The sequence below is a fragment of the Nematolebias whitei genome, chromosome 15 (assembly GCF_014905685.2).
Source record: "Nematolebias whitei isolate Nwh7 chromosome 15, NemWhi1, whole genome shotgun sequence".
In the NCBI taxonomy this organism is placed as follows: domain Eukaryota; kingdom Metazoa; phylum Chordata; class Actinopteri; order Cyprinodontiformes; family Rivulidae; genus Nematolebias; species Nematolebias whitei.
The window spans coordinates 41,545,582-41,568,700 of record NC_056512.1 but is presented as its reverse complement, the minus strand read 5'-3'; the positions used below and the strand labels follow the sequence as shown (position 1 = coordinate 41,568,700).

The 23,119-nt window shown below is 41.6% G+C and overlaps 1 protein-coding gene across 1 annotated transcript; it reads left to right on the top strand.

The window, feature by feature from the left end:
- The first annotated feature begins 837 nt into the window (after window positions 1–837).
- On the top strand, window positions 838–22,531 carry setd1a (SET domain containing 1A, histone lysine methyltransferase). Its single transcript, XM_037689221.1, has 21 exons — window positions 838–880; window positions 1,925–2,069; window positions 2,149–2,247; window positions 3,229–3,499; window positions 3,855–3,985; window positions 4,298–4,551; window positions 5,930–7,583; window positions 9,112–10,083; window positions 10,300–10,467; window positions 10,820–10,904; window positions 11,166–11,308; window positions 11,632–11,668; window positions 11,748–11,928; window positions 12,070–12,113; window positions 12,200–13,491; window positions 15,500–15,854; window positions 15,983–16,164; window positions 18,589–18,699; window positions 20,397–20,516; window positions 20,755–20,892; window positions 20,978–22,531. The coding sequence occupies exons 2-21, from the start codon at window positions 1,932–1,934 to the stop codon at window positions 21,149–21,151; spliced, it is 6,549 nt and encodes a 2,182-aa protein (XP_037545149.1). The 5' UTR covers window positions 838–880; window positions 1,925–1,931; the 3' UTR covers window positions 21,152–22,531.
- Window positions 22,532–23,119: the final 588 nt, after the last annotated feature.

Here is a 23,119-nt window from a genome sequence, read left to right as displayed (position 1 = left end):
AAGAAATTTCTGAGTTGTGGTCTGGTTTTAAATGTTTAGTACAACTTTGTTGAATTGATTTACATGTTTTCAAGCTGCAACGATGAAGATGACTGTGGAAAACAACTTATTTTGTTTGAAGTGCTTAAAAGTATTTAATACGTCCAGTTCAGTAATAAATTGTAGCTTAATTTAGTTTGTTGTCAATCAATGATACTATTTTGCTGACTAAAAAGTCCATGCTCAATAATCCAGGTATATAATCCAACAATTTTCAGTCAGGTCTATTTTGGTGACAGTTTTAGTGTGAAGTTAGGTCATGAAGGATTTTAAGGAAAGATCACTTGTAATGGGGTTTATTGGACAATTGTGATCTTTTTTCTTAATCCCAACTATTTTTAATAGTGATTGTAAAAAATATTCATAATTCTGTCCACTTGAATTTATTTCAAATGTCTAGGAATTGTTTCATAAATTAATGTTTGTTAAAACGTGTTTAAGTTTTGTACATTGTCAGCGTATTTCAGTGACGGTGAAAATGTATTATTTAAAAAAACACTTTGATAAATGTAAAATTATAAATAAAATTGTGTAAAAAAAAAAATAGCATTGTTTTAAAAACTCAGCCTGTAGGGGGCGGTCTAGTGACGTTTCAAAGACTTGAAATAATACTAGCAGATTCGCGCATTTTATAGTACAAAATTTAACTTTTTTAATACACATAATTTTAACATAATTAATATGTTTTTGTTTGTTTGATTAAAATTTGGTGTTTAATAATTATGTAATGACGTCAATATTTTATTTGTTAAATCTTCCAAGTGACGAAAGTGATGGTGAGAAACCGCAGGTTGTGTTTGCGTTACAGCGTATACTGATGGAGAGCAGGCGAGGCTTTCAGGTTGGTTTCGCGATGGCCGCTCTCTCAACAATATCTGGATTTTACAGAGAAAACGATGACTTCGTTGCTTCAAGTGGTTCGTCGCTGTCTCGACTGACTATCAGAATGGTAGCAGTGTCGTTGTAGCTCGGCGGTTTTGCTTTAAGTCTGCGTCGGGGTGCTCTGTTTCTGGAGGTTGTCCCAGTGTTTTTCTTGATCGTCGCGCGGGCCTGGCTGTAGCTGCCTACACTGTAGCGGCGGGTTGCTACTTTCGGCTGAGCGCGTACTAGGATCTCCAAGAGGTGGGGTCTTAATGTTGGTCAACCGAAGCCAGAATTACTAGGTAACGCTTCGAAAACATGCGCCCAACATAGATGATAGCGGTAAATACGATGCGTGGTGGTGGAAGGTCAACAAGATCAGAATGTAAACTAACTTGCTAGTTAGCATTAGCCTAAAGGTAGCGTCAACTTGCTTTGGCTAAAACGAGCAGACAACTAATTTTATATCGGTTAACGTCATACTAGACTATAACAACTTGTAATGCTGGTTTTGAGAAACGTTTTTGAAACGCGAATTAGCTGCATTTGACATACATTTTTTCTCGACGCTAACGGACTCAAATTATTTATATTTTGTTGGTGCCGTTTAGCTTCGCCTAGCAGCAGGATGCTAGCTGAACGGTTTGATCATTGAGTGACGTAACGGTAGTCATTGTTTTGACAGCAAGCAGCCGCTTAACCGAGACCGACGATATATAAAAAAATGCTAAAATTAATCTTCTCGAAATCAGACATTTATCATTATCACAGAGTGTGTTCAAAAGTTAATTCGATGCCTAATGATGTGACGCAGCTCATCTTTTCATTACGTTTTCTCACCGGATGCCTACTGCTAGCATCCAGAATGTCTTAATTTGATAAGTAAATATTAATGCAACATGTCACATTTGTCTTTATTTCGCTTATACTAGCTACCAAATAGTGACACCAGTTTAATTGTTTTAGTTTGTCGCGATTTTTGTTTGTTTTTCCTGCATTGCTTGTAATAATTTGATTTGCTCAGTTGTAGGATGGATCCAGACAGTGGGATAGAAACACAAAAAGCTGTCAGTTTGCAATGGAAAAGCTACAAACTCGTCCAGGACCCAGCCATCAGGAGAGTTACGCAGAAGATTTACAGATATGATGGAGTGCATTTCAGTGTGCCAGTGAGTCCAGTTTTTATTTATGATGTGCATATTCTCTCATCACGTGTTTTTGACCTGCAACCTATTTGTTTTGTTCCAGGACTCTGGATTTCCTCCTGTGGGAGATCTCCGAGATCCCAGACCCCGAAGACTATGGTCCAGGTATAGTGACCTGTCTCTACCAGTGCCAAAATTTAAGGTGAGTACTGCTGGTCTTTATACTATTGCTTGCTGTTTAAGAGCTAATTTAATTAAGTTTGTTCAAATCCCCATCGTTTTCAACTTTTAAGTGAATATCCGTCTTTTACTTAACAATAAAACATATTTTGGCAGAACAACAGTTACATTCATGGTAATAATTTCAGATAATATCCAACTCACTATGACCCCAAATATTTACTAATAAAGCTGTCTTGTATGAATTAAAGTTTAATTTTTAATAAATCTATCTCAGGTACACAGTCACATGTGATTTAAATGGATTTCCAAATTCTGTGGGTGAAAAGAAATTCCCCCCAAAATTGAGAATGAGAAAACAAGAAACTCTAACTGGTAAATAACTAGATGGAGATGACGTTTTATGTTACTTTGCAACATCATATGGAATGATGTAGTTACAGACTACACAAGAAGTTTCAAAGTGTGTATGGAATTTTAGTGCAAGTGTCATGCAGTCCGTAGCGCTGCAGCCGTAGAGAAGCTGACATAATCAAGTGCAGCAGCTTGTTCTGATAATGTAAACAAGGACACAAAGTAATAGTTTATTCATTAAGAAATAGCAGGGTCTGCTTCATTACTGGAATGTACTCATCAAATGAAGTACCAATACTTTTTAAAATACTTGTTTAGTTACATTTATAGTAATTACACAATTTATTTTGTTGATTTGCAACAAGTTTTCTTGTAGTATTCTCCATAAATAGCCATGCAATGTTATCGTATGTGGCCAGTTGCAAACTAGTTTTTATTTATTTTTATTATTATAATGCTAAAATTTACCTAATGCCTTTTCAAACATAGATTTTTTATTATTGGATTAAAAATATGTTTTTGTGAACAAATGCTGTTACTCTTGTTACAAAGACCAATCAGAAGTGGCTCAGCTTTTTTTGTTTGTTTTTGTGTGTGTTTTTTCTTTTTTGCATTGACTACAGCTGACCTTGGCTTGTTTTTTCCACAGCTTGATGAATTCTATGTGGGTCCCATACCCCTCAAAGAGGTAACCTTTGCTAGACTCAATGACAACATCAAGGAGCCCTTCTTGGCAGAAATGTGTGCCAAGTTTGGAGAGGTGGAGGAAATGGAAATCCTGTTTCATCCCAAAACCAGAAAGCACTTGGGTCTGGCCAGGGTGTTATTCACCAGCACCAGAGGAGCAAAGGACACAGTCAAGCACCTGCACAATACCTCTGTCATGGGTAACATAATTCACGCTCAGCTGGATATAAAAGGTAAGCTAAGACACTACATTTGAGGCATCTTTAATCTGTAAGGTCAATAAAACAAGATGGTATACTTGTGTCTGGAATATGTTTGACAGCAGTTTTAACACTTTGCTAACATGCAAACCTGAAATAAGCACAACCTACACCTTTTTTAAAATTTAAATTGTTGAGAAACGAACAAATTATGCTTTTATTATTATGCTGTAGTTTGCAGAAAAATATAGAGAGAAACAGTGTGTCATCTAGTTCATTTGTGCTAATGGCTTTCATGTATACTCTGAAAATCATGTTCCTAGCTCCTAACTGCCTCTAAACCTAAACTAAAGTAATAAAACATTTGTTTTTTTGCTTTTTCTTCCAGGTCAACAAAGGCAGAAGTATTATGACCTGATAGTGAATGGGTCCTACACTCCTCAGACTGTGCCTCTGGGAGGAAAGGCTTTGGCAGACCGGGTTCAGTCTCAGACTCCAACACAGCCTCAGCCTGACACGGTATGACAGCTGTTTAAATATCTCAGTTAGCAGTAATTTACAGTTTAATAATTAATACATATTTATTTTATTTGTTTGTATCTGTCACAATCCTTTTTGCCAACAAAATTAACCTGGGATTAAATTAATAAAGCTAACATTTTTATTTTAGGTCTGATTAAATATATATTTAAATTTATTTATGTCAAGACTTCCACTGAACTGATATGTCGTGTTTGGCAGTGTCTCATTAAAATCAATCAACATCAATTTGTGAGCAAAGTATACTTGCTTAAATTTTCAACGTGTTATGTAAACGTTCTTTCTTCATAGCAGTCGGAGATCAGGCGGAGACTTTCCAGTGAGCTTGCAGTTTTAGCAGCAGGGGTACAGGCTCTTACATCGGGAAGTGTCACACCATGTTCTGTCGACACCAGCTTCAGTGATCAGCGTATAGACACTCCCCCCTCCTCCAAAGCTGGCCCCTTCACCCCAACCTCCTCTGCTTCGTCTCAAGGTGGAGGAACACCTTACAGCTCCAGATCTGGGACTCCTTTCTCACAAGACTCAGGATACACCAGCAACAGGTGGGTTATACTTCAAATAAAATAAAGAACAATCTTTAGTGTATTGTTGAGCAGTGTTTCCCCTAGATTACTTGCCTTGGCAGGACACTCATCTAATTTTTTGTTGACGGGGGGGGGGTGTATCAGTGTGAGGGAAACGGAGCGCTACCTCTGTAGCTTTTTAGCTAGCTCTCCTGTATTGCACTCTGCTAGCTCAGCGCTACGTTAGTGCCGGCACTTGTCGACCCGGGTGTGGGAGACAGTTTGGCTGTGTAGGCAGGGCGCTCGGTTCTGTTGACAGGGCGGGGCACCCTGCTTGTATAATTGTAGGGGAAACACTGTTGTAAATTGAGTATTTTTGTTTGCATAACTTTCATCTGTTTTGATTAAATTTGATTAGAAGCTGGAATTTAACTGCTGCAGTTACTTGGCATGAAGGATGGGTGATACAGTGATATCTGATGCCACAAGATAAAATACAAATGTAATATTGGTGTATTTTAATCAAATAAGATCAAAATACTTGATGGAAAAAAAAAGCTCACCTCACTTTGTTTAGTTATTTTCTGGTTAACTGGTTATCTTTTATTGACTGCTGCCATTGATAGAGGCCGATTACATTGACATTTAGTAGAATCTGATCAAATCTTTACATTTGTTCTCAAGAGAGTTGCTGAAGGTCTGTCTACAAATCGCTAGAAATATAATACAGCAAGTGTCAAATGTAATCATAATTTTACAAGTTTCTCTTGTTGTACCCCCAGTGACACGCGCATTGAACAACTCTGGATCACCACAAACGGGAAATCTCAATTTCCTGTAAATTAGTCAGATTGATAATAGTCAAATAAATCCAACAGGCTCATTTTCTGTTGTTCTGAGCTGTTCTCCAGGTCTTCCCTAGTGTAAATAGGTTACACATCCTGAGACTTGTTTTTATATCAGTTCAGATCAACATGTATTGAGGACAGTGTGAGCTGTGCATGCATAAAGGAGACGGTTCACAGAAGATCTGCCTTAAATCTATTAACCAAATTTGCCTGATGGAAATAAACGCCACAGACGTGGTCCTCGTTATTCTGGATTCAGCCCTTTCTGTTGATCGCAGAGAGCCACTTATTTTTTAACTTATTTTAGTTTTTGCTCGGCATACAATGCGAGGAAATTCTATATCGTTTCTCACTCATTTGCGCGTCCAACTACAACGTAGGATTGCATAATTTTCATTTGTGATCCTGTATAAAAAGTGTGTGTTGTTTTTCTGCCCGCCAACAAGCTTTTGAATCAGGCAGTCATGTGATCATCCCTATTGGAGGCACTATCTTCAGGAAGCTCTGACCCATAGTTGTGTATTTGTCAACTGTGTAATAATTTATTCTAACTCATCTCTTTCGTGCAGGCATACTGGCTTCAACACAAGCTCTTTGGACAGTGGCTATCCTCCCCAAGACATGTTGCCGTCTTCCTCTTCATCTTCTGCAGTCTCATCCTCTGTTGGAGGATACAAAGTATCTCGTTACCCTGATGAACAGGACCCTTCAGTGTACCATCGATGCCGCCCGGGATACCCCCCGTCATACCGTCTCAATGAGCCACCTTGTTATCCCCCTTACCCTAATCTTGGAGGACCTGGGCCACATATAGCACATCACTCTGCAATGCCTCCCCCACCTATTTCCAACCAGTTTGATCATCCTTTAATGTCAGACAGGGAAAGAGACCGTGAAAGAGACTCAGGGGGCAGGTATGGGCCTGGGGGGATTGGTTCTAGAAGGTCATCTTTCCATCACCAGCAGGACACAAACTCTTCTTCAAAGTACCATTCTCATCACTCCCACCACCATTCAGAGCGCAGGGAAGACAGGAGTTACCGGCGAGACAGCCTGGGCTCCCGGTCAAGTGACCACAGTCACCAGAGGCACAGGAACCACCACCATTCTCACAATCACCACGGCAGCAGCAGTCGCAGAAAAAGCAGCCACGACCGAGACAGAGAACGGGACAGAGACAGTGATTACTCCAATAGTTCTGACCCCAGATACAATTCGAACTCTTATCGGTCATCCTCTAACAGCATGTCTCCTCCCTCTGCCTACTCCTCCAAAGAATCTGCCCCAACCCCTCCTCAGGGATTGGACATTTCAACACGGTCGGGGGGCACAAGCCTAGCAGAGAGGGGTTCTCTGCCCTCAGCGGGCTCTGACAAAGACTACCATGCTGATCATCACAGTGCTCTGCCTCCACCTCCCCCTCCACCACCACCACCACTCCCACCAGCTTCCGTTATTGCAGCAGCTGTAGCTGACACTTTAGGAACACTGGATTTCAACCAGGACAGTCCCGCCCCCGAGGACCAATGGACAAAGCCCAAACGCCATCCCAGCACTCCACCTGCCCCACCCAAAACACCCCCTCCTTCTTCTCCCATTCACCCTACCATCACTTCCTCCTCTAACTCTCCTTCGTCAGCCTCCCTTCCTCACCATCTTTCTTCTTCCTCCAACTCCCCACCGCCCCCTCACAGGGACTCGTCTCCAGAGCCCGATGCCACAAACGAGAGTTTACCGTTCGTCTACCACAGCAGCAGCCTGGACTCTCGAATCGAGATGCTCCTAAAAGAGCAAAAAGCTAAATTTTCTTTTCTTGCCTCTGACGAGGAAGATGAGGAAGACAGGAAAGAAGAGAAGCAGAAGGGCAGGGGAGGAGATGAAGCAGATCAAAGAGGTGAGCCTGGTGAAATAATGGATGAGCAGGAGCACATGAGAGATGATGGGGAGGAAGACCACAGGAAGAAAGAGGAAAGGGACAGAGATGACCACAGAAGAAGGAAACGGGGAAAAGGAGGAGAGGGTAGTAAAAGCCCGACTGTACCTACAGCAGCCACACAGCCCCCCTCCACCTTTTCTCCTCTTGTCTTACCTCAAGAAGAACCTCAACCACAGGTCAGCCTTGGTGGGACTGGAACGTCACAACAAGAGTCTTCTCAGACTGGTTCTGTTGATGCAGAGAGCAGGACAGGAGCGCACACGCCACCCTTTAACGGACAGAGTCAGGTAGAAATGCTTTTGTAAACGGAATATTGGGCCTGTCGCGATAAATAATAAATCAGTTAATCGCATGATAAATTTAAATTATCAACCTCATTTTCATTTATCGGCTTTATCATTTCTTCGTGTCTCTCTTTCTACTGAAGACACTGGATGACAAAAGGCTCCGGTGCTCCTCACTGACGCCTCTCTTTCTCGTTTCTCTTTAAATCCATTTTAACAATCCAAAATTGCGTTTTTGGATCGTTAAAAGAAGCTAAGCTACGAGCTAAGCTAACAGGCCCGGGGGAAAACCTCCGTCTTCTCGAAGCTCAAAAATTCACGGTTGAAACCCGTGCCTTCGTGTAAAAAGTTGTTTTTCGCTGCAAAAAATAAGCTGAGAACTTGTTTACTGATTTTTTTATTTTATTTTAAACTTTGTGTGAAAAATGCTATGCTAAAGAGCTCAAACCACACCGAGCGTTCGTCATTTTGAGAACCGAAAAACAGGAACGAGAGACAGCCCATGTCATGTCAAGGGGCCTCCCTCCCATTTTTTCTTAAAGAGACACGATGTTCGCTCCCTCGCTATCCATCCATCGGTTCAAACTGTCTTATACTGCCATCCAGAAAAGGTACTACACACAAAAATTAATCAACATTTCTTCTTAAATTTGACAATAATTACTAATTATTGTCAAATTTCAAACAATATTATTGTTTATCGCAATAATTTCTGAGACCATCGCCCAGCAACATTTGTTATCGTGACAGGCCTCGTGAATAATTACATTTTATGCACTAAAACAGAAATGTGGTCGTCAGTGCACAAATGGAAAAAAAAGATTTAACAGAATAGCTGCAATCACCTGCCTTGTAATTTATTGCCCCAAATGTTTATGTTGTACGTACTGCGCGTTATGCAAGTCCCACAACCGTACTGTCATCAATGAAAAATCAAATCTAATTGACCAAAAGATCCTTTGATTGATTTTAATCAGCTGATTTTAGCCACCTTTAAAAACTGGCAATCGACCATGCGTGTACAAACTAAACGAGTAGGAAAATGAAGATGCTACAGCATTAGCATCTTCATTTATCCAACAATTTAGGTTTTTAAATGAGAATGCTCTACTTTATATTCCTTTAGGTGTACGGGTTGTAAGAGTTGTTAAATGTCCATTCATCTCAGGCTATCATTGTTCAGTTTTGTTGAATGAAAAATACGTATTGGCCAATAATTTTTTTTTCAACCTTCAGCTGCCATGATTTCTACATTTTGTTTATTTAGTTATTTGAAGTATTGCCATCTTGTGGACATGATGTTAAAACAGCCACAAAAATGATATAAACTTGTATTTTACACAAAAAAAAATAGAAGTTATTGGCTGGTCAGCATCTCTTGTACACATATGTTGGTAACAAATTTGTCGAAATTTAAGCGTTTTAATTTATTTTAATGTGCAAGTGCGTTATCTAAATACGCCTATCACAATGGAATGTGCACAAACACATGTGGTTTACTAACTTCAAACCATAATCACTGTTTTGTCAGGCCTCCCCGCATTCTTCTGGAGAAGACATGGAGATCTCAGAGGAGGAGGAGGAGGAGGCGACGGCTATAACGACAGTGACGACCCATCAACCATCAGTCGCCTCAGGATCCTCACCATCCTCCTCCCAGGCTGCATTAACACAGACAGCAGACCCCTCATCCTCTCCGCCACCCATTTCAGACTCTTCACAGCACTTTGGCACTTCCATGCACCCCCAAATACCCTCCTACCCTCCTCATTTACCTCCTCCCCCTGGTTACTCCCTTCAGCCCCCACCTCCGCCAGGGATTCCTCCTCTTTCTCACATGGAGCTGCACCCCGAGTATCCTCCTCCGATGCCCCACCACATGTATGATTACGCCACTTCAGTGGAGCTGATGAACCAGTACAGCGGTGGAACCCCAATGTCCTTTCAAATGCAGACTCACATGCTAAGTCGCTTACAGCAGATGCGCATGTCTTCATCCAACGGCACCCCAGGTCCAGGTGAGGCTGCAACTGCAGATTACACGTCCTATCACCTTCACTCAATGCCCCCACCTCACCACCCCTACATGGACCAAGAAGGCAGTGGGGCTAGTGCTCAATATGACCAAGACCACAGGTACTTGTCCCCCCATATGTCCTATCCCTACCACGACCCCCACAGTAGTCAAATACCACACCCTGGCATTCCTCCTCCCCACCCTGGCTGGCCACCACACGTCTTACCTCCACACTACCAGTCTTACATGCCCCCGCCTGGTTACGGCACCATGCTGACGGGGGATGAAAATGAGTACAGAGCTCCCGGGGAGCAGATTCCCATGTTGGCTGAGAATCCACACGAGGCGACGGTGCAGCTGGTCCTGGCTGCTCTGATTGAGGAGATGAAGAACATCATGCAGAGAGACATGAACCGTAAAATGGTGGAAAACGTGGCCTTCGCCACTTTTGACGAGTGGTGGGAAAGAAAGGAGACCAAGGCCAAGGTGAAGGACGCTTTCATTAAACATTAATTTTATTTCAGTGTAATGGTATCACGGTGACTCTATTTTTTTTTACATCAAAGGTTATTTTAATTTGTCTTGTAGTTTTCATCTACCTAAAAACAACTACCTGATGTTAAACTTATATTAAATGTAAAACCACTCCTAGAGATTATAAATGTTGTTTTTAACTTTTTAATTTTAAAATCCCCTTTTCAGCCTTTCCAGACAATGGTAAGAGGAGTGTCTGCTTTACGGGATGATGAGAAAAAAGAGGAAAAGGTCAACCGGCCACGGGAACCTCTCATGTCTCTTGTGGATTGGGCCAAGAGTGGAGGCGTGGAGGGCTTTTCCCTCCGGGGAGCACTTCGATTGCCTTCCTTCAAGGTGAGCGAGTCGCACATCTGCAAACTTTAAATTTAGTCTCTTAAGGGTTTAAAAGTCAACATCTTCATTTCACAATTTTAGTGTTTTGTCGTTTCTCACCTGCCTTTTAGGTTGAGGTGTATTAAGACTTTGAGACAAGTTGTTTGTAGATTCAAATTCAACATAATTAAGAAAAAGTATTTTAGAAGTTTATCGTCACTTATTCTAACATTTATAATTTTGTCTGCTAGTATTTTGTTTTATTTTGACAGAGATTGTTGTATTAGTTTATTGTAGCTCCTAACAATGCAAAGATTGGACTCGCATTTAATAATTATTAATTGACAAAAATAGTTGATGTCCATTCGTCCAGGTGAAAAGGAAAGAACCTCTGGAGCTTGACCAGGCGGACATGAAGAGGCCTCGACCGTCAACTCCACCTGATGAAGACGATGAAGGTTTGTTTGGACCATGTTAAAAATAAAATGAGTAAAATTAATAACCATATTTGCCTGTTTGAAGCCAGTGACAGTCAGTGTTTTATGCATTTATCATCTGTTTGTGCCTGTTAACACAGTTCTGTTTTTTCCAAATTCAATTAATTTTACTTTTATGCTCTTTTTTTTTTTTTGGTTTGTTTATTTTTATGCACATTGTGTTTCGCTGCTGTTTTTAAAATGTGTGATATAAATAAAGTTGAGTTGAGCGTCTGGTTCCAGCTGCAGATGGGAGGAGACCAGACGTAGACCGGCGTGGAGCTGACAGGGACAACAAGAGGAGGAAGAAGAAACCAAGAACTCGTAAACCTTGGGAGCTCGACAGCGGAGGAGAGGAAACCTCTGATGGTTCCTCCACTGAAAAGGTACACAACTTCATTTCTGTTTTATTTTATAACGTCACTAAATGTTTTAAATAAGCTTAGTGTATTATGAGCTGATTGTAATTTATTACTGTCCAAAGGAATCTTGGGAAAACCTTTTGAAAATTGTTTATAAGATTAAGTCTTAGCTTTGTACAAAATAAATATTTTTTAATCCTTAAGTTAATAAAAATGTGTGCTTTTTGTCTTGAACTGTTCAGAAGTTTGATACGAATAACGTTGCTATAGTTTTTAGCTAGATGGCAGCATTTCACTAATTTTAATTTTTATTTATACAAACAAACTTTTTTTTTTTTAATTTGTAGGAGGATGAGGAAGAAGAGAGCGAGAAGGAGTCTGATGGTAAAATATCCCGTGGTATTTCAGTTCTGTTTACTTTAACGTCATGAGTCGAATAATGTGTGTGTTTGTGTGTCTCCAGATGAAGGCCTCAGTAGTGACAGTGATGATGAGAGCCTCTCTTCATCCTCTGGAGGCTCTTCTTCTTCAGCATCATCTTCCTCTTCTGAGGAGGAGGAGGGAGAGCTGCAAGCTGAAAGTGCAGGGTCCGACTCCCTGGATGAGTCGACCATGGACAGCATAACCGAGAAAGAAGATGACAGGTTTGACAAATCCACCTCACCTTTGATCATGACCTGTGGTGGGAGCTGTTCTGGGGAATGCATTGTGTCATATTTGACTATTATATGTTTATATGTTTTATTATGTTTTTTTTATGTGGCCAAATGTTCTGTTTATTTTAGGGAAAATATTGCAACTGCTGTTTCAAAGGTGGACATCAGAAAAGGTTAGAAATTTTTATCTTCATTACCAAATCCCCTTGGTTTGCACACAAGTTTAGATCAGTTTTTCAAATCTGTCTCATCCCCCCAGGTGTTGCGAAGGACAAGACGGATCTACCAGCAGCACCAACTAAGCACCTTCCATCTCCACCGTGCCCGCGCCCTTCATCCCCTAATGTTTTTGTGCCACCTCTGAAGAAACGTAGAAAGACCGTCTCGTTTTCCACAGATGAGAATGAAGGCAAAACACAATTGCCAGCTGCTCCACTGTCACCGCCTTCATTACACGCTGCAGGTGAACCTTACGTCCCCTCCGCCAAGCCTCCGGACTCTGCTGTCAGTGCTGCACCACCCGCCTCGACTCGTCCCAGTCAAGGAATTCAACTTCTCCCTTTCGCCTCAAAACCAGGCGAAGGCAACGCCCTCATCGTTCCCCCACCTGGAAGACTTCAAGGTTCCGAGGATGTTAAAAAGGCAGCTCTTATTTCCTCCCAGACCACTCCGGTCAAATCCCCTGGAAAACGGGGAGCAGGCAAAGACTCTCCTAAATCACCTGTCCCTCCGATTAGGGTTTGTCGCACTGTGCAGAACTTGCCATTAGACCATGCTTCTATGTGTAGGATGGCCTTTGAGGAGGTCCCTGCACCACTACCTGTCAACAAACGGTCCAGAGGCAGACCTCGGACTTCGAGCATTTCTGCCTCTTCGTGTCACTCCCTCAGAGAGGATGATGAGGAGGAGATAAAAAGTGAGCAGAAGCTGAGACTCAGGGAGCAGGTGGGAGCCTCCAGTCTCCTGCAGCTGGCCTCTGCTTCAACAACCGACCTGTCTGTGTTGGCTGACATCGCCTTAAAAATGGACCCTGATGCTGGGGACTCTGAGGAGACCGAGACGTCTGATGAGGCAGAGGAGCAGAAGATCGAAGGAGATCTCTTCTCCCAAGAAGCCCTGGCTTTGCTCATGAGTCCAGGGGGTGTTATTGTCCTATTAGAGCACAACTACTGCAAACCTCCTGTGCTTGTAGCCCCATCCAGTACCAAAAAGACCTCCAGACAAGATTCTTCTATCCTACACTCAACAGACCTCAACTCTATGTCTGGGGTCCTAGAGGCACCAGAGGAGGTTATTGGAGAGGCAGTACCGTCCAAAGAGACTGTGGAGTCCTTGTCTTCAGTGGGAGAGTTGTGTGATTCGGATGATCTGAGCCAGGTGGCAGCTGTAGCTCCATCACCAAAGAAGAATCACCTCGTTGGGAGAGGTTTCGAACTCGAACATAATAAGGGCGAAAAGAGGAAGAGAAAAGACAAAGAGAACCTGGAGCCTCATTATACAAAAAAACAAAAGGAACAACCAGGCAAGAAGAAGAGGAAACACAAACCAGAGGTGGGTGGCTTCCTGTAGATGGAGAGGAATGTGTTAACCATAATTGTTGCTTCGCACTCGGCGATTTGTCACCGAGTCTGTAGTTATCTTTCCATAATGGTGATCTTGTGGTAATCTTTGCAATATTATGCAAGGAAATGTGGAATATATAGATAGCTTTTAGAACATTTTTACATTTCTCGTTTGTAGTTGCTAGAGGAATGTTTTCGGAGGAGCTGACAGATGCCTGACAGAAATAAGCTTCAACAGTTCTCTGCATTAACGTTATTGATTCATTTAACATAAATTTATTGTTGTTTGAGTTCCAGCCAGTTTCTTTCCCTCAGACCTTCCTAGAAATACTTGTACTTTTCTTGTTACTTGGATCGATGGTGTTATTTTAAGCTTAGAATCATTTTACGTGAATACATCAGTACAAACAGAAGGTGATGCTGTGGCATGATGAACCTCTTATTTTTCAAAATGCAACTTTTTTTTCTAGTATAGGTCAAAACATTTGAATCTTTCAATAACAAATTTATGTTAGAATTTGGCAAACGTCCAAATATTGCTCGTATGCATGTTTTTGGTGATTGTTTAAATACTGTAGTCCCTCGGTTATTGGAGGGGTTACGTTCCACACACCCCCGCGATAGTAGGAATATTATATTTTATTATTTGTATATTTTAAGGCTTTATAAACCCTTCCCACACTCATGTAATGTTCTGAACTCTTAAACCGATGTAATTTTAGCAACATGTATATGTAGTGTACAGTACAGCAACATTTAATGTGAGAACTCTGAACTCACCAGCCTTGGTCCAGTTCTGGTCCAGTTCTAATCGGCTCTACAGCCGTTGAGCACCAGATGCTTTTTGGAGAGTCGGCACAAAACAACACGACAGTCCCGATCGAGTCCAAATAATCCAGATGGATCCGGATGAAAAAAGTCCGGGCGAGCTCTGGAGAAGACACCGGACCTCCAAGTAACGCCTCCCTGCTCGAGGCGCTTCTTGGGCTGACAAGCATCACTCAGATTGACCAATGAGGCTGGAAGTACTGTATTTTCCGGCGTACAAGTCGCTCCGGAGTATAAGTCGCATCAGTAAAAAAATATCACGAAGAGGAAAAAACATTATATAAATCGCTTCGGTATGTAAGTCACAATTATTATGCGTTACCGCTGACCTGTCACGTTTATTTAATGGTCAAAACATTTCACCTGGGCAGCGCCATCCATCCCTCACAACCGGAGCCGCTAGCTCTCCGGCGTTCCTCCGCCTGCACCAGCTGAGTGAAGCGAGCGCGCACGGGAGGACTCACTGTTGCAGTTCCTAGAAATTTAATGCATCAGTCAAAAATTGCGTTATGAATATGGGAAAAAAAATTATTTAAGTCGCTTCGGCGTATAAGTTGCAGGACTGACAAATATGCTGCGAAAAACTGCGACTTATACGCCAGAAAATACGGTAGTTCTGGTCCAATTCCCGGTCTGTTCCGTACGGCTCTCTGCATCCACTGAACACTGAAGTCGATGTGACTAATGAATAAGGACCAAACTTTTTAATCAGGTTTGGATCGGATCAGAACTTTTCCTCCGTTTCGGCAGAAAGCAGCAGCCGGAAGCACTGTTGGCTTCTGGGTAGTGTAGTTCTTTGACTGGCCTTACAGTGTAGACTTACTGAAAGAAAACTACAAAATGGCGGTGACTGTCAGAAGTATTTTTTTTTCCTTTAAGTTTTTATCCCGTACCGTCCCAATCACGTGAGCAATATTAAAATTGACAATCGTTGAAAAACTGAGCGAGTCCACAAAAGTCCAACCACGAAGTAGCGAGGGACTACCGGTAATATGTAAATTAATATTGCAATTGACTTTTGACGCTGTTGTCGGTTAACTAAATTATTCTCTTCATTGGTGCCTTCTGTATGACCGTGTCTGTGTTGTGGTTTGTAAAAGATGTGAGTAACTCTTTAAATTGATCAGAAACCTGACACATTTTTTGTGCGTGACTTTTGTTTCCCACAGGATTCAGACTTGGAAGAGGACGTGGACGTGGAGGAGCTGGAGTCTGGAGAGCTCTCCAGCACGGACACCGAGAACGACGTGGTAGAAGAAGTGAGGAAGAGCGAGCGGCTCTTTCTGCAGGAGGCCGGGGTGACGTCGTCCCAGCGCGGGCTCAAGCCTGTTCCAGCACCTGAACCGCCTCCTGTAAAATTTGACAACCGCAGTGAGTTTGAGCAGATGACCATTCTGTACGACATCTGGAACGCGGGTCTGGACGGTGAAGATCTGACGTATCTGAAGAAGACTTACGAGAAGCTGTTGCAGGACGACCACAGCTCTGACTGGCTCAATGACACTCACTGGGTCAATCATACCGATATCCTTTTAATGACTGTTTATTTATCCATACTTTTAACTTGGCCGGAATAATTACTAATATAAATATGCTAGATGGGTTTCATTGTTTAATTTGATTTATATTTGTCCTTGACTCACGAGCTGCACTAACAAATTTGCCGAACCCTCGTCATAAAAAGAAGAGTTCGGGTGGGCAGCTTCGAGAGCACGTGACCGGATGCGCCAGGAGCGAGGGCTACTACGCCATCAGCCGCAAGGAGAAGGACGTGTACCTGGACCTGGATCTACCCGAGCAGGTCATTCGAGAAGCTGAGAATGTCGACACCTCTGTAAGAAATACTAATAAACTTTTATTATTTGGGTTGTCAAGGGGGAAAAATCCACATGATCATTCTACAGTGTTTATTTCAACAATAATAGTTTTTCAGGAATTCATTTTCTATTTATTTAATAACAAAGCGGATGTGCTCATATCTGCTTTTCTAACCATTTGTTCAGATGTTAGCCCAAAAACATGAACATTTTTAAGAAAAGATTCACTTTGCTGATTAAATATAGAGTTCAGCTTTAACAATAAATAACCAATTTTCTCAGTTATCTGATGATCTGACGTTTACAACGGTAAAGTGTTTTTAATTTGCCTGCAAGGTTTTGTTAAAAAATAATTTCCGGTGTTCAGTTTGGATTTAGTCCTTCTGTTTCAGAACATTTGAATGTTATTTCAATCCCATTTTACTGCTGGGATACAATAATTTACATTAATAAAGTAATTTGGCTTTTCACAGACAGTTTTAACAGCTGTTTGAATGCAGCTTCGTACAATCTGATCCTTTTCTTAGCAAACTAAAACTGAATATAAAACTAAACTTTTTATCTTAGTAGTAAATTACTGCCACTAATTTATTTGTATTTCTTATTAAGTCTAACCAGATTTATGGTGTTGCGTTAAATCCTCTCCGGCCTGACAAATGGTTTAATGATTAAAAAGGTCTGAACGAATGAAAAATGGAAGGTTGCAAGTCTTACTCTGTCTAAAAGGCAAAAACCAGTTTTGCATCATGTCTGAATGACGTGCACGAATGTTTCCACAGCCAGACGTCACGTTACTCTGACAAGCGTTTTTAGGAAGCCGTAGACGCGTCGGCTGTTTCTGCAGCTGAAGTTTGTTTGCAACATTTTTCTGCCAAATGCTGTTTCACGTCAGAAATTGCAAAAAAAAACTCTTACAGTTAATGCGATGAAGTTTGTTGAGGCTTCTTTTTGCAGCCGTCTTTGTGGTCGGTGTTGTCTTCAGAGCAAGTTGTAAATATTTTAAAATAATTGTTATGAGAAATGTTTATATTTTAATATGATGATCTAATCTGCATTTTACATTAGCAAAAATAATTCTAGGTGATGGCAGAAGTTTGAAATGCTTCATTAGGAGCCACTGCTTCTGATATTTCAGTTAAACATCATAAACAATTATCATGGGATATTCTTATTTCCTCATCTTTTTATCCCACATATTTATAAATTTTGCATCCCACATTTATTAATTTCAACCATATACAGTAGTCCCTCGTTTATCGCGGGGGATCCGTACCCTGAAGCCCCGCAACAAGTGAAAAACTGCAAAGTAGGAATATGAGTATACGCTCTAAAAGAGCACAGAATGCCATGATCTCAGCTCCCTGCCTCCTCCGTTCTTTGCCATCTGCAAGTGCGCTTGGCCACGCCCACTTCTCCGCTCTGCACAAGATCAGCTGATCAGCTGCAGGAGGAAGTTTATCATGCAGTGTAGGCTGCACAAAGGTTCAGCAGGTGCTAAATAATTTAAAATAATTTATTTTAAATTAAAATCCCATGCCAATCTTGCAGCTCATCTATCAATCAGCCATTTGTGTGTCATGTCCAATTTTAGCTTGATTTATTTTTAGGAGAAGTTTTAACGGTTTAGTCATATTCAACAGTTTTGTTTTCTTTGGTTTGACTGCTGGCGGGCGGGATGGTTTGTTTTTATGTCAAGTTTGGTCTGACACGTTTAGTTTAAAACATGTTTTACACTCACACACATTTGTGTCTATACAGCAAATCTATTATTGTTCATTGGCAAATAATGTGCCAGCAAGGTTTTAATTTATTACCCCACTTGTTGTTTTTAGCTTGTCTTGTTTAAGTTTGATTTTGTGCAACATAAGATTTAATAGAGCCACATTTTAGCTGCCTAAATAAACAAAAGTGACCAGTTTCTTTAAGGTGCTACTCCGTTACACTTCAGTAGTAGTTGTCCAAGATACGCCACAGAACAGATGATTGATTCTAGGTGTTATATCGGTAATAATTGAATACTAAACATTTTCGTATTTCATATATTTGTGTATTTAGTTGATTAAATTAAATAGTTTGTAATCTTGAGTTAAATATAGAGTATGTTATCATGTCATTGTTCATATTATCCTGCTGATTAGTATTTTCAGTGGTTGATATTAAGTACAATAAATGTGTGTTAAAGTTTGACAGAATGTTTATGACGCTGTTACTAAATGAAGTTGGGTTAACTTGTAGAAATGAAGTGATAACTTCCTTCCACAGTTGCATAAATCACTTCCTGTCTTGTTTCAGTCTGCAGTCGAAATGAACTTCAAACACTAGAATGACTTGATGGCCATGGTGCACGTCTGAATTATTCACCTTGAACTCGGTGCCATGTGATAAGCTGTTCTTATCCCAGTGACCTTCTCTAAAGCTCTTTTGTGCGTCTTTCCCAACAGGGCGCTAATCGAGTGCTATCAGAGAGGCGTTCAGAGCAGCGCCGCCTCCTCACGGTCATTGGAACCACGGCGGTCTTGGACTCTGACCTACTTAAACTCAATCAACTGAAGGTACGCTCAGCTTTTATTCTGCTGCCATCGTAGCAGTGCACGCACACTTCTTTATGGGGTCCTAAAACTTTTAATAATTTTCCACTGTGAGAGATGGGACACCCTGGACAGGTCTCCAGTCCATCACAGGGACACATGGAGACAAATTAGACAACCATTCACTCGCTCACTCACACTTAAGGACAACTTGTGCCTCATTTCCATTAGTACCATTAGTACCGGTACAGCATGGTTCGACTGGGCTCGGCACAGTATGAGTTGTGCTTCCATTATACTTTCAGTAATGGTTCTAGTGGGCGGGTTCAGAGTTCACAAATTAACGTCACTGAAACAGGTTCAGTTTAGATGTGTGGTTTTGTTTCTTGTTCACATTTTTTTTTTTTATTTTAGCTTTGCTTTAAAGTTTAATTCTTGTTTTGTGATTTGTACATTGAGGGTTAGAATAAAGTTGAACTAAAGGTTGTAGCTCTTCTTTAAACATATTTGAGGGAAATATTCCTGAGAGATCAACAAAGTCCATGCTCAATAATCCAGGTGTACAATCCAACATTTTTCAGTCAGGTCATCTGGACAGTTTATTTTTTTGTGCTGAAACGTTTCACCTTCCATCCAGAAGGCTTCATCAGTCAAAGAAACACACAACAAAACTGATTCTTCCCCCAACAGCTTACTCCAAAGTGGAACAAGCCAGTTCTGCTTGTGATTAGATGGTCTCTTTGGTACGCCCCCTCCTCCATTGCCGGCCCTCTTCCTTGTTGACAGTCTTGTCAAACTGGTTGAAAACAACAAAGTCCATGCTCAATAATCCAGGTATAAAGAAAGAAACCGTCCAGATGACCTGACTGAAAAATGTTGGATTCCTGCGAGATCCAATAATTTTGTCTTTTTATGATTTTTCAGCTGAGTTAACTTTAACAAGTTATTTAATTAAGTCATAAAAGTGAAAACAGGATTTCATGATAAAGTTGGCACAATTTATTTTTTTATTTTCACCGATTAAAAAAAATACATGTATTTTTTTTATACATAAAATGTTTTTAAAAATCCGGCCTCCTGCGGGTCGGCAGCACGGAGGATCCTCCGCGGTGACCAGCAGAGCTCGGAGCTGTGGAGATGACGCCCTGCCCGGCCTCAGGGGGCTCCAGTGGAGAGGACCAGGGGGGCCGGCGGAGCTCCATCTATCTGGAGTGTTGTCATTATTGTTTTTAAAATCTTAAAAATAAGTCCAGTCATGGATCGGGTTGTTGTGAAAGTTTCTCAACCAACCAGTGACTCCACCCCCTGACCAGTCAGTGACCGACATTGTTCTGGTGTCGTGTTTTAGGGCCAGTTCGACACGATTGGAACCCCAGAGAAATGGGTCCTGAAAAAGGGTCTGGTTCCACGAATAACTGCTCGAGGAAAAGCCGTGCCGAGTCGAACTGAACCGTGCGGTACCGTTACTAATGGGAAAGGGCCATTAGTGATAGATTAGTCTAACTTTCATGTTTATGGTCGAAACCGGAATACCCAGAGAAAACCCACGCATGCACGGAGAGAACATGCAAACCACCCAGAGAGGTCCCGGGCCGGGATTTAACCCAACAACCTTTTCACTGAGAGGCGACAGCTCTAACAACCGTTCACCAACCCTTAAAATGCAGTTTGTACGTTTCTTGCCGTTCAGTGATTTATTCGAGTCCTGTTTGTCCACGCAGTTCCGAAAGAAGAAGCTCCGGTTTGGACGCAGCAGAATCCACGAGTGGGGCCTGTTCGCCATGGAGCCCATCGCTGCTGATGAGATGGTCATCGAGTACGTTGGTCAGAACATTAGACAGGTACGACTCCTGTCTCTGTGTAAAACTGGTGATTATTTCACACGTTCGGCGTTACTGATGCAGATGTTCCTTTCAGTCTTCAGAGAAAAGTTTTATTTTTGTGTTTAGTCCGTCTCTGAGCATAATAATGGTCCGTAATCCAGGAAACATCTGACCGTTAATGCAGCGTGTTCGCATCTTGTCAGATATTTGTTTACCGTTGTTCTGGTTTCACTAATGAAGTTTGGTGTGCTTCCAGATGGTGGCTGACAATCGAGAGAAGCGGTACGCTCAGCAGGGCATAGGGAGCAGCTACTTGTTCCGAGTGGACCACGACACGATAATAGACGCCACAAAATGTGGCAACCTCTCCCGCTTCATCAACCACTGCTGCACTGTGAGTCCAAACGCTTCGGTCAGCGCTGGGTGTAGAACAGAATAATGTTGCTCCTCTAAATGCTTCATTTTTGTTTTTCTTTTAGCCGAACTGTTACGCCAAGGTAATAACCATAGAGTCCCAGAAGAAGATTGTGATCTACTCGAAGCAGCCTATCGCAGCCAATGAAGAGATTACCTACGACTACAAATTCCCTCTGGAGGAGAACAAGATCCCCTGCCTGTGTGGAACAGAGAACTGCCGGGGGACACTCAACTAGTGAAAGCACTTCTTTTTCTCACTTGCCAACGTTCAGCCAGAGCCGGATTCTTGCTGTTTCGGCCTCCTCTGAGTTTAACTCGTAACAAAGCCTCGCCCCAAACCCCCGGTTCCCTCCTGGATGGCCTCGGTAGTTCTCGCAAAAAAGTAGGAAACAGTGTCGCGCACACACTTGCACTTTTCACGCACACTCTTCATTGACCGGGCTGTTCTGAACGCCACTGTGTGCTGGGGTTGTGTTTTCTGGTATGTGAACCTTGGACGGGGTCCCGAACCTCGGACTTTGTGGCAGTATTGGACTTGAAGAGGTCCCGGGCGAGTTGGCTTCAAAGGCGTTTGTGTTTCCACGCCAACATGCGTTCGTTCAAGGACGACGACGACACACAGGTCGCATTCTCTTCAGCCCGTGCGCGGTCGCACCGTGTCGTCCTGCGCCCGCCCGACTCAACGCACAGAATCATCAGAGAAATTCAGGGTTTTTAAAAGCGCTCGTTAAGAGTGTGATTTTAAGACGGCAAGTTTCTGTCAGGTAGATTGTTTTGGTTATGCAAGATTTCAAAACGTGAAGGTTGTTTTTTTTTTATTTTATTTAATTTATTTAATTTCTATTTGTTATTAGAATAATATTCTTGCTGTTGATGTTAGTAAAGTGACCTCATCAGCTGTACTTTGAGTTGTAGTGTCCCCATCATCCTCAGATTCACCGTCTCCTGTCCATCAGGAGGACGTTCCTGATTTGCAACCACCTCATGTTAGATACGTGTTATTTTAGTTGTTAGTTGTTGTTTTTGTTTTATTTACGTGGAGGTTTATTCGGTACCTGTTCAACAAATCAATCGGCCTGTTCAACTTCTTCGCCCCGCATCAGGGCTGCGATGTGCTTGGTTTTAACTCCTTTACTCTCGAACGGACCACTTTCTTTGAAACTGGGGAAACGTGAATTCAGCAAAGCGCTGGTAAAAGCAGTATTAGGAAATTATTTTCAGCTCTCTGCAGGTTTTAGCTAACTTCAACTTAATAGCTTCTGTTTGCTGCGTTCACAACGTTTTCTGGCCATAACCTCCGACTTTGTGTGATTCACATGACAAAAACAAAACGTTGACTGCAGTTGTCGTTTAGTAAAATGTTCTGTGTAGTTACTTTTGCCATTATGTCTTTGTGGTGGTGTTTTTTTTAATGTCGGGATGTTTTTTTTTTCAAACATTATCAACAACATCCTTCTTCACAAACCTTATTTTACCGCCAAACTATTGCAGGTCCCAGTAAACAGCGTGTTCAGAGTTAAAATAGTTTATTCTGTGTGCTACAGATGTTTCTACAAGGCACATTTGCTTGATACGGTCAGATTTCTTCAAAAGTTTAGTTGTATTTTTTTCTGTCTTTACCAAAATTAATTAGTATTTATTTTATCTGAGCGTGTGGAGCCATCTCGTACCAAGCATCCCTCCCTAATTGTTGATTATAAGGTAAAGGGATGTGTTTGCCGTGTAGCTGTCTGACTGACCGCCTGCTGATTTAACAAACCTCAGCAGGTTTATGGTGCACTTCAAACTGGGGGGTGTCTCTGACCAGTCTGTTTTCAAATGGCTGTGGCCGTCCAAAGTTGAACTTCAACGTTGAAACTTTTTAACTAACCCCCCCCCCCTTTTTTTTTTATTTTCCTCCTTCTCTCCCAGCTAGAAGAAATGTGTAATATAAATCTTGTTGATACGACAGCCTTTCCGTACAAACCGACTCGATTTACAGGACAAAAAGACGAAAGGGAAAAAAAAAAGAGGTGTAAATAATGTAGAGGTGTTTGTTTCTCGTAGAAACACACTGATCCGAGCTGTAAATATATTGTTCCTTTTCCTCCACACGAGGAAAAAACATGTACATACCTTTCATTTGTTTATTTTTTATTGTTTTACCTTTTAATTTGTTGATTTTAATATTATTTGCAATATTTCTCTTGTATTAATGCGTTGGA

Bases quoted from the DNA above. Each gene is read 5' to 3' on its own strand.
- setd1a (XM_037689221.1), top strand. From the start codon at position 1,932: ATGGATCCAGACAGTGGGATAGAAACACAAAAAGCTGTCAGTTTGCAA. The intron at 2,248-3,228 runs GTGAGTACTGCT...TTTTTTCCACAG, and splicing joins TACCAGTGCCAAAATTTAAG to CTTGATGAATTCTATGTGGG. The intron at 3,986-4,297 runs GTATGACAGCTG...CTTTCTTCATAG, and splicing joins CACAGCCTCAGCCTGACACG to CAGTCGGAGATCAGGCGGAG.